Genomic DNA, 15,199 nt, shown 5'->3' on the forward strand with positions numbered 1-15,199 from the left:
TGGCACTATGCATTCGGGCAGGTAGCGTTCTCCTGGCATCCGCCAAACCCAGATTTGTCCGTCAGACTGCCAGATGGTGAAGCGTGATTCATCACTCCAGAGAACGCATTTCCACTGCTCCAGAGTCCAATGGCGGCGAGCTTTACACCACTCCAGCCGGCGCCTGGCATTGCACATGGTGATCTTTGGCTTGTGTGCGCTGCTCGGCCATGGAAATCCATTTCATGAAGCTCCGGACGAACAGTTGTTTTGCTGATGTTGCTTCCAGAGGCAGTTTGGAACTTGGTAGTGAGTGTTGCAACCATGGACCGACGATTTTTACACACTACGAGCTTCAGCACTCAGCGGTCCCATTCTGTGAGCTTGTGTGGCCTACCACTTCGTGGCTGAGCTGTTTTTGCTCCTAGACGTTTCCACTTCACAATAGCAGCACTTACAGTTGACCGGGGCAGCTCTAGCAGGGAATTTATTTTGAAAATTTGCAGAAATTTGACGAACTGACTTGTTGGAAAGGTGGCATCCTATAACGATGCCACGTTGAAAGTCACTGAGCTCTTCAGTACGGCCCATTCTACTGCCAATGTTTGTCTATGGAGATTGCATGGCTGTTTGCTTGATTGTACAGTATATACCTGTCAGCAATGGGTGTGGCTGAAACAGCCAAATCCACGAATTAGAAGGGGTGTCCGCATACCTTTGGTCATGTAGTGTATCTGTGAAAAGCTGTCTGCATAATTTATCCAGGAAAATGTCATTAATTGGTGGTGTCACGAATTGTTCATATAAATAAATTTCAATGCTGCATTTTTCCTCACCATCAATCAATTCAAGCAACAGACACATATGATGAGAGCGGATTAATAAAATAAAAATTGGACAGGTGCCAGTTAAGAAAGGCTGTACCTCGTCCGCGCTGGCGTACGAATCTTCAGTCTCATCCGTTGACTGCTGTGAAATGAGAAACTGCTGCAAGCTGGTGCGTGTGGGCTTCAGCAATGGAACCTCTGGCCCTTGTTTTTGCTCCATCGCCTGCTCAGTTTCCTGCTCAAAGCTTGGACGGTGAAACTCCTTCCGTAATGGAAGTCCTTCAAATGCCACCTGTTAAGCATCAAATATACTTTGTTGAAACAGGCAATCATTGGGCAAATAATCTGTTTTATGTGTCCATGTCCAAATAAATGACGCCAATATGAATTCACTCACGGTAATCTATATATATACACAAAGAATTAAGTTAAGCACCCCCCCCCGTTTTTTTACAACCTCGCACATTACAAGTTTGTTGTCGTCAAAACAGTGTAATATACCCATGATATTGCTATATTTTCTGGAGAAGTGATATTATGGTCACATAAAAACATAACAATCATGCCGTTTTCAATATTTTATTCTGAATAATTTAAGGTGAAATTTTGTGGGAATTTTAGGCATATTTTCACCTCAATTTAAGTATGGAGCTATAGGTCCATCACGGACAGTGTGGATGACGTTTATGTTTTCTAACGTACAGTCATAGTTCTGAGAAGACCTCTAGCGATCTTTGCGTCAATAACGTGTGTAGGACCCACGTGATCGGATCACTGACTCAACCCTACGTCTCATAGACCCTGTAAGCCGTCGTATGCGTTGCTGTGGCAGGTTGTTCCATTCCCGATGTAATGCACGTTCCAATTCATCCAGATTGGCTATTGGACGGACCATCTTCGCAATTTGTCGTCCCAACATGTCCCAAACGTGCTCGAGGGGGTCAACCTGCCACAGCAACGCATACGACGGCTTACAGGGTCTATGAGACGTACGGTTGAGTCAGTGATCCGATCACGTGGGTCCTACACACGTTATTGACGCAAAGATCGCTAGAGGTCTTCTCAGAACAATGACTGTACGTTAGAAAACATAAACGTCATCCACACTGTCCGTGATGGACCTATAGCTCCATACTTAAATTGAGGTGAAAATATGCCTAAAATTCCCAAAAAATTTCACCTTAAATTATTCAGAATAAAATATTGAAAACGGCATGATTGTTATGTTTTTATGTGACCATAATATCACTTCTCCAGAAAATATAGCAATATCATGGGTATATTACACTGTTTTGACGACAACAAACTTGTAATGTGCGAGGTTGTAAAAAAACGGGGGGGGTGCTTAACTTAATTCTTTGTGTATATAAAACACAGTTTGTGTGTGTGTGTGTGTTTATCTCCTCATAACTCCAAAACCATGAATCCTATCAGCCCCAAAATTTCCAAGCACACTAATAGAACTCCAAGGGAGTGCATGAATGAAAACTGGGTGTTTGAGTGCGTTAAAACATCCCTTTTGAAGATCAATTAGGGGGTGATCATCACAAAAAGCCAGCTCTCTGTCACATCGCTGGGTTCTTAAGCCACCATTTTTTTTCAGCCAATTCAAACGTGCCTTGCCTTGCAACCATGATGGCTTCTCATGGACTAATTAAAGCATATAATCAAAATCTGGATTCATATTTGAGAATCAGGATCCCATACACTAAAATACAGTAAGTATTGAAAGCTGGAGTGAAATCTGAAAAATGGAACATATTAGTGTTTCTCATAACGACGGGTATTTGTGTAAGCAAGGCTGTCATCCCTTCTTCTGCACTATTGTCTTAATTCACACCTCCAAAGGATAGGGTGTTTTTTTTCCAAGTTGCAAAAAGCTTCACGTTCAACTTTATTTCCATTTATCATAATTTCATTATTGTGATTGCAACAAAGAATATGGAGAAGCAACTTTGAACAAAGCATTAGCACTTCTTCTTCTTCTTCGTCAAAATATGACAGAGAAGCTCAGCTACTAATGAGATTGGCAAAACATCAACATAAGCTATCATTTTATTACTCCCTGTGTTTTTGGCAAAATAAATCACCCAGATATTTTTCAAACTCAAACTTCAAACCGTAGAGATATCCATGGTCCGATAGCTTCAGGTCCGGTGGTCAGGGAGCAGGTCTGAGGAATCCCCTCATGGTAACCCCTTAACCCCAGTTCCATAACAATATATATGGATGTATATACATATTGTGAAGTGTGGTGTATGTCCGTGTGTTTGTGCGTTTGGCTATCTCCCGCTTCCGGTAGTGCTTTTGAAATGCTCCAAACACAGGCAAAGCTCAACATTCGACCAGAAGAAATGCATTATACCAAATAAGATACATTTTAAACGTATAAATTAATAGATCGCCCTACCATTTGTAACCCACTGTTGTTCTTCACACATATGTCCCTCTCCACACTCTTCCTTATCCTCCTGTTACAGCCAATACCCAACTGTAACTGTGAGTATTTCATACACTCATGACAGTATCTGAACTAAGATCAAAATTATGCTCTGTCGGATGGTTCCCCTGAGAGCTTGACAGGCAGAGCGTACGTGCGTGGCGGTGACGTCATTACGTGCACTCATTAAAAGCTGGAGAACTGAAATTATATTTAGATTGGTTGCTCCTGGCTGCATCCAGGCAATTCCATATAATAAGTGGATACCAGAGATAATGTGCCGTGTGGCAGACTGTACTTATCGCTCCCATTAAGGTACAGCACAGCTGGATGGGATACCTTAATGGCGGTTCACCACTGACGGTATGAAATCGCATAACTGATGTGTGTATGTGTGTATGTATATGTATGTATGTATATATATATATATATATATATATATATACACAGACTTGGCAGTTAATATGGAATTATTTTTTTGTGGGGGTGAACTTACTTTTGAAGATGTCTCAGAACCAAAAGTTCATTGGAATTATGTTGAAATTATTCTAGATTTTGTTAATGTGACCTTTAAAAGAAACAAAAACCACATTTGACATTTCGAAACAAATAAATTGATCCTTGAAAGTGATGCAAACTGATATCGAACTCAATTCATCGACAGTACTGTGTTAAACTTCTGTACGTTTTCCAGAAGTATCTCTTTATTTTGCACATTAGCCAAAAAATTTTTAAACAAAAACAAAAGTTAAATTAAGACTGGGATTACGGACAGTAAAATTACAGTTCAGTACTTCGTGTAACCCCCACGAGCATTCAGGAGAGCACGTACACGTTGAGGCATGCTGTTCACGAGATTTGCCAAGGTTTGGACAGGCATCGCTTGCCATGCAGTGACAATAGTCTGCTGCAATTCACGCACAAAGGTCGGCTGCTGGTCCAAGTGGTCGATTTGACGCGTTAATTCTGCCCACAAGTTCTCTATCGGATTCATATCCGGGGACATGGCAGGCCACTCCATATGCTCTACACCACAGTCAACAAGAAAGTGTTGGATCATGTGAGCACAATGAGGCCGTGCATTGTCATCTTGGAAGACAAAGTTTCCTTGAAAGGCTGCACGAGCAAATGGAAGCAATGTTTCTTCCAGAATGGCCCTGTGCTTGAACTGGTTCAGGTTTCCATTCAGAACAACCAGGTCAGTTTTGCCCCCTGCATGAAATGCAGCCCAAACGGTCACCCCAACACCTCCAGCTTGGACTCTTGGCACTATACAATCTTTGTTGTAGGCTTCATGCACTTGTCTGTGCACTCGGACGTGGCCATCGTGACGATAGACCAGAAATCTAGACTCATCACTGAAGATCACGTGATTCCAGTGTCCTGGCTGCCATTGACGGTGCTCTCTCGCCCACTGCAATCGGCGCTGGCAGTGTTGTCTGGTCAGGCGTGGCTTTCTCAGGGGATGCCTGGCACGATAGCCTGCTTGAACCAGTCGTTGGTTGACTGGCCTTCTGGATACAGGCACATTTGTCAGTTGCTGCCACTCAGCCCTAACCCGATTAGCTGACTTGGTACGGCCATTGCGGACCAACCGGTGCAGCTGATGATCATCCCTCCTTGTGGTTCTGTGGGGACGTCCTGGCCTCGGTATTGGAGTAGGGACACCCCTCTGAGCATTTCGTTTCAGGATCTTTGACACCTGACCTTGAATGATGCCATACTGCCGAGCAATAGCATGCTGTTTCATGCCGTAATTTCGTAAAGCCACCACTCCATGACAAACAGCATTGTTGAGTTGACGGACCATCTCCAGAGGAAGCAGCAATACATTTTGGAGACGTGCAGCAGTTGTTTTCCACTAATACAGAACGCAACAACCCTTGTATACCCGACTGTGAAGCCAATCATCAAATGCACCTGTCCGTACATTTTGCCATGCCACCTGTGATATAATCCTGTTGTTGACTTCTTGCTGCGACAGACAATCAGTGACATGGTTCTTTTAGCAAATAAATCACCAAAGTGTAAAAGAAACTCACCAGATTGATATAATGAGTTAAGAAAGTAAACCCAAGTCAAGAAAAAAAAATATATTCCATATTAAATGCCAAGTCTGTGTGTATATATATATATATATATATATATATATATATATATATATACACATACACACACACACACACACACACACACACACACACACACACACACACACACACACACACACACACACACACACACACACACGTACAGGTCGAAAGATTTGCATAACAGGATTCATATTGTAAAGGATAGCACACTGAGCAGTAAAATAATTTCAAATTCAATTACAATTGACAATTAACAATTAATGGACAGTTACAATTGACAATTAATAAGGAATTTTAATTTATTTTCCTGCTCAGTGTGCTATCCTTTGCAATATATATATATATATATATATATATATATATACATACCGAAGGATCTAAATAAAGATGTATGCTGAAAGGTCCATACCTGCATTGTGGTTGCTGCCCGTTCCAACCAATCATGGTCATGTCCAACACTTAATGGATGCTCCCCTTCTCCTGATAATTTCCTTTCCACAGATGACTCTGTCTGTGTTTTCGTGGCTGGCGTTTGTGTTGTTTGATTTTCCTCAATCGTTTTATGGATGGAAGTCACCCTCTGCTCCAGGCACATGCTCTTTTCGACTGCCACCGATTCTTTGACTTGATCATGGGCAAAGGAAAGAGCATCTGTCTGGCTCACAGTGGCTTCCTCCATCCTGTCTGCCACTTTCTCAGAAGGCAATCCTAGACAAAACAATATATCCACGAATGTAAGACACATGAGAAATGAAAGGAAAATAACTGCAAGATGTGAAAATGTAAGAAAGCAACATCCAGCTCCAATGCGATGCATGAACTAGAACGACACTCTTCGACATCACGACGTCGACCGATATGCCTCCGCTCACATTATTACATTGAAGGAACTGCGCTCCAACGCGAGTCGAAAGAATTGACGCGACCAAAGACGGAATTCGTCCGAGTTGCTTTATTGAAACAAAACAGCTCAGGTATTCTGACAAGCCCGTTTTTCGGGCAACAATATATATACACATTTATGTCGGGAAGTTTGCCCGGCAAAAGCTATACCGGGCATGCCCGGGTATCAAGGGCGAGCCTTGGAAAGGCGAGTCTGGACCTGCCCGGGCGTGTTTGGCTGCGGCCTGGCAAGTCGAGGCTGGGCGTGCCCGGGCGCTCTGGGCGAGCACTGGAAAGGCGATAGCGGGCATGCCCGGACGCTCTGGGCGAGCCCTGGAAAGGCGATAGCGGGCATGCCCGGACGCTCTGGGCGAGCCCTGGAAAGGCGAGAACGGGCATGCCCGGGAGGTTCGGGCGTGCCCGGGAACAGTGAGTCCGGGCATGCCCGGGAGAGGCACGTCTGGCCGTGTTCTGGCCGGTGCAAGGCGATTATGTACATCCAGCGGTAACCGCTACACACGCCCCTCCAGAATCGACCTGCACCGGCAGGGTCAATTTAAGGGGGGTCCGGATGACCCGGCCGAAGCGACCCCTGGAGGGTCGTGGGGAGGGGCCTGACGTGGTGGTGGGTGGTCGAGCGGGGGGAACTGTGGACGGGGGGCGGCCTCGCCGCGGAGGAAGGGCCAACCGTGGTGGTCGGTCGACGTCCATGTGCGCCGGTTTGAGGCGGTCCACAGAAATCCGGTCCGGCCGGCCGCCGAAGTCGACGATGAAAGACTTGTCGCCCCGTCGCAGGACCCGGAAGGGCCCGTCGTACGGCGGCCGGAGTGGCCCCCGGTGCGCGTCATGACGCACAAAGACGTACTCCGCTGTGCGAAGCGCCGGGGGGACGTAGGACTGGGGGCCACCGTGGCGGGACGTCGGCACGGGGGCAAATCGTCGGGCGGCCTCCTGGAGGTCCGAGCGCTGGCGAGCGGCGGACCAGGGACTGGTAGCGTCAGGCACGAATTCGCCCGGGACGCGGAGTGGCTGGCCGTAGACGAACTCGGCGGCGGACGCCTGGAGGTCTTCCTTGGGGGCCGTGCGAAGGCCCAAAAGGACCCACGGCAGCCGGTCGGCCCAACCGTCGTCCTGAAGGCCGGCCATGAGTGCGGCCTTCATGGAGCGGTGAAACCGCTCGCACAACCCATTGGCTTGGGGGTGGTAGGCCGTAGTGCGGTGCAGCGTGACCCCCAACGAACGGGCGACCGCGCCCCAAAGCTCAGACGTGAACTGTGGGCCGCGGTCGGACGAGATGTCCGCTGGTGCGCCGAAGCGCGCGACCCAGGTGGCGATGAACGCCTGCGCCACGTCGGCGGTGGTGGTGGAGGTGAGGGGCACGGCCTCCGGCCACCTGGTGGTCCTGTCCACCATGGTGAGCAGGTGGGTGAACCCCCGCGAGGGGGGCAGGGGACCCACCAGGTCCACGTGGACGTGGTCGTGGTCGAAACGCCGTTCAGGCACGGCGAAAGGTGCCAGCGGGGCCTGGGTGTGGCGGTGGACCTTGGCTCGCTGGCAGGCCGTGCAGGCGTTGGCCCAGTCGCGGATGTTTCGTCGAAGGCCGTGCCAGACGAAACGCGCTGACACCAGCTTCTGAGAAGCTTTCCGGCCCGGGTGAGAAAGGCCGTGGATGGAGGCGAAGATGCGGCGCTGCCAGGAAACGGGCACGATGGGGCGAGGCTGGCCCTGGGAGACGTCGCAGAGCAGGACGGTGCCCGCGAAGGGGATGTCGGCCAGGCGGAGGCCCGTGTCCGCCATGCGGAGTGCCTGCACCGAGGCGTCGGTGGTCTGGTCGGCCGCCATGAGCGTGAAGTCCACGCCGAGGTGGACCGCGTTCGCGCTGGCCCGCGAAAGGCAGTCGGCCACGGCGTTGTCTTTGCCGGCGACGTGCTAGATGTCCGTGGTGAACTCCGACACGGCGGAGAGGTGGCGCTGCTGGCGGGCCGACCACGGCTCCGTGACCTTAGCCATTGCATAGACCAACGGCTTGTGGTCGACGAAAGCCGTGAACGGGCGGCCCTCCAGGAGGTGTCGGAAATGGCGAACGGCCAGGAATAGCCCGAGCAGCTCGTGGTCGAACGTGCTGTAGTTTAACTCGTTCGGCCGGAGTTGCCGGCTGAAAAAAGCGAGTGGCTGCCAAACCCCGTCCACCCATTGCTCATGGACGGCGCCCACCGCGTAGTTGGAGGCGTCCGTAGTGAGGGCGATGGGCGCGTTGAGCACCGGGTGAGCCAGCAGCGTTGCGTCGGCGAGGGCCCGTTTGGCACTGGCGAAGGCCGCGTCCATGGCCGCGGACCAAACAATGTCATGCTTGGCCAGCTTGCCCCAGAGGGCCTCGTAAAGGGGCCGCATGAGCTGAGCAGCGCGGGGCACGAATTGGTGATAAAAATTCACCATGCCGAGGAACTCTTGGAGGGCCTTGATGGAACGGGGACGCGGGAACGTGGTGATGGCCTCGACCTTGGTCGGCAGCGGCACGGCCCCGGTCTTGGTGATGCGGTGGCCCAAAAAGTCAACGGTCGTCGCGCCGAAGTGGCATTTGACCGGGTTGACAATTAAGCCGTGCTCGCTGAGGCGACCGAACAGTGTTCGGAGGTGGAGGAGGTGCTCGGCGTGGGACGTGCTGGCGACGAGGATGTCGTCCAGATAGACGAAAAGAAACGGCAGGTCGCGCAGCACGCCGTCCATCAAGCGCTGGAACGCCTGGGCCGCGTTCTTGAGGCCAAACGGCATCCGCAAAAATTCGAACAGGCCGAACGGCGTGATGACGGCCGTCTTCGGGACGTCGGCCGCCTGGACAGGTACCTGGTGGTAGCCCCGTATCAGGTCAATTTTCGAAAAGATGACCCGTCCCGCCAAACGGGCGGAAAAGTCCTGAATATGCGGGATCGGGTACCTGTCGGGGGTGGTAGCGTCATTGAGACGGCGGTAGTCGCCACACGGGCGCCATCCACCCCCCGGCTTTGGCACGATGTGCAGTGGCGAGGCCCACGCGCTATCGGAGCGCCGCACGATGCCGAGGTGCTCCAACACGTCGAATTCGGCCTTTGCCACGGCGAGCTTGGCTGGGTCGAGGCGGCGGGCCCTGGCGTAGACCGGCGGGCCTGTAGTGGGTATGTGGTGCTCGATCCCGTGCCGCACCGCGACGGCCGAAAACGTCGGCCGCGTGAGGGCCGGGAATTCCACGAGCAGGCGAGCGAACTCGTTCGTTGCCAGGAGGGCGCACGCCAGTTCGGTCGGCGCGGAGCTGCTCATTGTGCACGCCAGGGAGCTGAAGGTCTCGGCGTGGACAAGGCGACGTCGTTTGACGTCGACCAGCAGCCCGTGCGCGCAGAGGAAGTCGGCGCCCAGCAAAGCCACGGGGACGCTGGCGGCAACAAAAGTCCATTGAAAGCGCTGGCTGCCGAAGCAGAGGGTGGCGACGCGTGGGCCGAAAGTGCGTATGGCCGAGCCATTAGCAGCGACCAAAGAGGGGCCGCAAACTGCGTCCAGCCTGTCCTGCTCGGAGGCAGGTATGACGCTCAGTTGGGCGCCGGTGTCGCACAGGAAACGCCGTCCAGACGCTTTGTCCCGAATAAACAGCAAGTTGCCCGAGTGGCCGGCGCTCATGGCTGGGAATGAACGCCGGCCCGGCCGTTTCCCGACCTGCCGAAAGTGCACGGGGGCCGGCACGTCCGAGCCTTGTGTCCGAACCTGGCGTGGTAATAACACCACGCCCGGTCAGGTGGAGGCCCCGGCCGTCGTGTTGGAAGCGGGCGGTGCGGCGTGGCGGCCGGCAGTTCGGCCTCCAACCGCGCAGGGTGCTCGGGCGTCGTGGGCGTCGCCTCGGACGGCGGCGGGCTCCAGGTTACCGCGCCGATGTGCTGGCCCGCCGAGGAGATCTTATCGGCTTCCCTGGCGAGGGCGCGGGAATCCATGATCAACGTGCCAGCCAGGGCGAGGCGTACCGGGTTAGGCAGCTGATGGAGGAACAGCTCCCGGAACAGGAATGCCGGAGAGTGCTCGCCGAGCAACGAGAGCATATAGTCCATGCGCTCGGACGGGCGCGTGTCGCCGAGCTCGGGCAGGTCAAGCAGGCGCCGTGCGCGTGCTGCCGGTGAGAGGGCGAAAGCGCCGAGGAGGAGCGTCTTCAGCGCGTCGTATTTGTCAGCAGCCGGCGGGTGCTGGAGGAGGCTCAAGGCACGGGCCGCGGTGGCGGAGCTGAGCGCCGCCACAACATGGTGGAAGCGGGTGTCGTCCGCGGTGATGCCTCGCAGGGCGAACTGGGAGTCCACCTGGTCGAACCAAACAGCCGCGTGAGTCTCCCAGAAGGTAGGCAGTTTAAGCGTCACTGCCGTATCCATGTCGGTAGGTCACCAATGAAGGAACTGCGCTCCAACGCGAGTCGAAAGAATTGACGCGACCAAAGACGGAATTCGTCCGAGTTGCTTTATTGAAACAAAACAGCTCAGGTATTCTGACAAGCCCGTTTTTCGGGCAACAATATATATACACATTTATGTCGGGAAGTTTGCCCGGCAAAAGCTATACCGGGCATGCCCGGGTATCAAGGGCGAGCCTTGGAAAGGCGAGTCTGGACCTGCCCGGGCGTGTTTGGCTGCGGCCTGGCAAGTCGAGGCTGGGCGTGCCCGGGCGCTCTGGGCGAGCACTGGAAAGGCGATAGCGGGCATGCCCGGACGCTCTGGGCGAGCCCTGGAAAGGCGATAGCGGGCATGCCCGGACGCTCTGGGCGTGCCCTGGAAAGGCGATAGCGGGCATGCCCGGACGCTCTGGGCAAGCCCTGGAAAGGCGATAGCGGGCATGCCCGGACGCTCTGGGCGAGCCCTGGAAAGGCGAGAGCGGGCATGCCCGGGAAAGACGAGACCGGGCGTGCCCGGGAGGTTCGGGCGTGCCCGGGAACAGTGAGTCTGGGCATGCCCGGGAGAGGCGCGTCTGGCCGTGTTCTGGCCGGTGCAAGGCGATTATGTACATCCAGCGGTAACCGCTACAACATCATTATTATACTTGTACCAAGTTTGATTTAAATCCATCCAGCTGTTCTCAAGTTATCACATTTTTCCTGACATGACCTCTGACCTTTCACCTCTTAAACCCAAAATTTCATCAATTCATGTTTACATCATTATACAAACTTGTACCAAGTTTTAATTTAAATTGTTTCAGCTGTTCACAAGTTATCACATTTTTACCTGACATGACCTTTGACCTCACCATAATCACAAAATAACCTCAATCCTCACCTTTTATGCCAAAATATAATCAGTTCCTCTTTGCATCATAATATATACTTTTACCAAGTTTGTTCAAAATCCCATCACTTGTTCACAAGTTGGCGTGGCAACATATTTACTTAACATGACCTCTGACCTTTGGCCTGACCCCAAAGTCTAATGAGTAATATTTAAATCATTATACATACTTGTACCAAGTTTGAATTCGATCACTTCAGCTGGTCTCAAGTTATAGGCCTATAACAGACTTTGACTTTTGACCTTTGACCTCTTGGCCACAAATTATAATCAGTTAATCTTTACGTCATTATACATACCTGTACCTAGTTTGAATTAGATCACTTCAGCCGTTCTCAAGTTAGAGACATATTACGGACTTTGACCTTTGACCTTTGCCCACAAAATATAATCAGTTAATCTTTACATCATTCTACATAAGTGTAATAAATTTGGTCAGAATTCCATCACTGGTTCACAAGTTATTGCTGTAACAGGATTATTACCTAACATGACCTCTGACCTTTGGTCTTTGACCTCGTGACCCCAATATCTAATCAGTTCATTTTTACCTCATTATACATACATGCACCAAGTTTGACTAAAATCCCTTCAGCCGTTCTCAAGTTATCGCGGTAACAAAATCCTATCACGGACGGACGGACAGCTGGACGGACAACCTGAAAACATAATGCCTCCGGCGACTTCGCCAACGGAGGCATAAAAACACACCTAACGTCCTCTGATCAACACAGTGACATCTACCCACAGTGTCAGTCAACCTGAAGGATGCAGAGGTCTTTGCAACAACCCACCCGCCCTTCTTCCTCCTTCCTCCGCCTTGGGAAAGGAAGCAACGGGGTAATATGCCAGACTTCCCTCACCACCTTCCCCCAACCCCTGGGGGAAAGGAATGATCACTATGCTTTCCAAAACACAACAAGCAAATCTCAAGAGTTCTTCTTTGGAGTCAAACCAGCTTGCGAAACTCGTCAGCCTTACAGAAGGATATGCAAGGAAGTTGGACGCAAGAGGAGGCCTTTGCACCCATAAAGCCTGTGCCCCATGCACACAATATCAATTCAATCCAACATTTTACCAAAACATATTGTAGAGTGCGTAATTAACAAATAGACAGCACATTCACCTTGTGACAACACCCTATCACTGACATCACAATCATGACACAGGTGGACATACTCACCCATCCATATCCGGCTACAAATCCTGCCAATATCCATGTACCCCCTTGATCCCAAATGCCTCAAGGTACACTACATATCCAACTCAAATGTAAATGTATCTACTGTTTCTGCTGCCACTGCCTTTCCATGGAGACCATTCCATGTTTTGTTTTGTTTTTTAAACTTTTTTTTCTTGTATGCAGATTCGAGGCTTTGGGAGGAACTAGAACACAGAACAGACCAGAATGCAACAGAAAGAAAAGAACAGAAGACAGATAGGGAAGGGGTTGGGGGAGACAGCAGGGAAAATGGAAAACATAGAGAAAGACTTGAAGAATAAGGACATGGGGCATAATGAGAGGAAGAGGAGGTTTCAGGGAGTGAACAAGATGGGGACAGCCAGAAACTTTCAATCACAGAAATGGATGGAAAAACTGGAAACGTGTACAAAGAGGTGGGCTTGGGAAGGGTCAATGGGGATTTAACAAAAAGGTTATGTTTGTGGATTAGGGATTTACTACTCCCTGAGAAATAAGAACCGGCCTTACTACTGTCCGAACTCTCCTCTTCTTTACTCTGAAACTTGGGCCTCTTTTCCTGTCACTGTCTATTATCCAAAAAATAGATATTCTGCACTTATTCTGTTTACACCTTTCATTTAATCTTAAAAATCTTTATCAAATCCCCTCATAACCACCTCCTTTATCTTACTATAATTCACCAAATGTCCGTCCGTCCGTTCGAAGGTACCGCAAAAACGGCTGAACCGATCGCAACGATATTTTGGGTGGGTATTCCTGGGACCCCTGGGAGTAAAAGAGGCTATATTGTTTTTCCAAGTTTTCCAAGTTTTCCAATTTTCCAATTTTTCAGTTTTTCCAAACACGATGGAATAATATTTACCGATATGAACAGTGATGTGGCTTTTGTTGAAATTCTACAAATACTGTTTATTCTACGTACCAGGAGAGAGTAGATCGACTCCTGACGAACTCTTCCGATATAAACGTGCGGCTCCGAAGTAACACGGCAGCGTGTGCACAGCGACTGAGAAACAAGTGTAGCGGCCGCTTCCGTGTTACAGATTCGGCGCGCACTCTTCACACATAAACGTGCGCCTGAGAAAGACGTGCAGCAGCCGCTTCCGTTTTGCAGAATTCAATCCTTTTTCAAAATGGGCGCCATGTACTGTTTAGATTTTGATGATTTGCGTGTGATAGATTCAACGGATGTTAATATGAATCGTTTAAAATAAAAAAAGCCTTCAATTTTTGATATTTTGCCTTTTCATTTGGGCTTCCCAATTGAAGCCCCGGCCACAGGGCGGGTACCGTTGCTAGTAATGTATAAATCAATGTCTCCTTCAACTGCTCCTTGTAGCTCAGTCTAGCTAGGCCCGGAATCGATCTAATAGCCCTGCACTGAACCTTCCCTGTGTATCCTTCCTCAAATGTGTTGACCAAAACTACACAAAATTCGAAATGGGGCCTCACTAAATTCCTATACAGTATTAACACACTTCCCTTAATTTATAATTCATTTATCCCCCTACGAATAAAACCTAAAACCCTGTTTGCTTTACCTGGCATTGTCATGTGTGCTTACCAGTGCACTGATTAAACCAAACACAGTTTATCATGTGCAAGACATTTTAATTTACACAGCATGGCACTGACAAAACCCTCAACAATGTTACATCAGAACAATATATGGGCTGGATGTTGCCACCAAACACGGATTGCATTGGTAAAAGTAGACAATGCCTGTTTCAAAAGAGGAAATTTCAATACTATGAGTAGTTCAGCTCATCACAAACATACAAACATACAAGCTTACACACGCGCACATGTGCACGTGTACATGTTGTATAATGGAAAGTAAAAATAACTAGAGGTTCCAGGGAACCTGAACTCAACGGGTCTATATCAATATGGTTAGAATATGCATAATAGAACCACAAACTATATAGTTTATATGTGCTAAAAATATATGACAAAAATTGTTTTTCAATATGGCCGCCCTGCCGCGCCCATTTTTGGGCATGCAACGCCCAAATGCAATCCCAAACTAGTTTATGTCTTAAAGATGCTGCATAACAAGTTTCATCAAATTTTTTCAATATTTGTGACTTTTAGAGCGTAGACGTCGAATTGTTTACAGACGACAGACAGACAGAAAGACAGACGGACGACAGACGGACGACGGACACTGGGTGTCGACAAAAACTCAGCTGGACATAGTCCAGTTGAGTTAATAAACAACAAAACGGATCAGGGTTGGCGGAAGGTGCTGTGAGTGGGAAGAAATGGGGAGCAAGAGCCTGAAAGAGCAAGTCGAGGTGGAGGTGGTCGTCGAACCAAGACATCCCAGAAAAAGACCACTGTGGTTATGATGATCTCCAGACAAGGCCAGGAGAGCCCTCAGGGCATACATAACTCACATAGCACTGCGTATCCATATGATTTTTAAGGTACAGCTGGGAGAGCCCGAGGATGTCTATGGGATGCAAAAGTCCCACAGAGGTGAT

General features: G+C 49.8%; 1 protein-coding gene across 1 annotated transcript in view; it reads right to left on the minus strand.

Moving 5' to 3' along the window:
* OBSCN (obscurin, cytoskeletal calmodulin and titin-interacting RhoGEF) overlaps positions 1 to 15,199 on the minus strand; it is a 377,067-nt gene that overhangs the window by 112,551 nt on the left and 249,317 nt on the right. The window contains exons 59-60 of the mRNA XM_078780751.1: positions 5,749 to 6,047; positions 904 to 1,098 (exon numbers count right to left, since the gene is read on the minus strand). Coding sequence (XP_078636877.1) covers positions 904 to 1,098; positions 5,749 to 6,047 — 494 coding nt within the window. The remainder of the gene's footprint in view (positions 1 to 903; positions 1,099 to 5,748; positions 6,048 to 15,199) is intronic.

The sequence above is a fragment of the Myxine glutinosa genome, chromosome 6 (assembly GCF_964187855.1).
Source record: "Myxine glutinosa chromosome 6, kmMyxGlut1.1, whole genome shotgun sequence".
In the NCBI taxonomy this organism is placed as follows: domain Eukaryota; kingdom Metazoa; phylum Chordata; class Myxini; order Myxiniformes; family Myxinidae; genus Myxine; species Myxine glutinosa.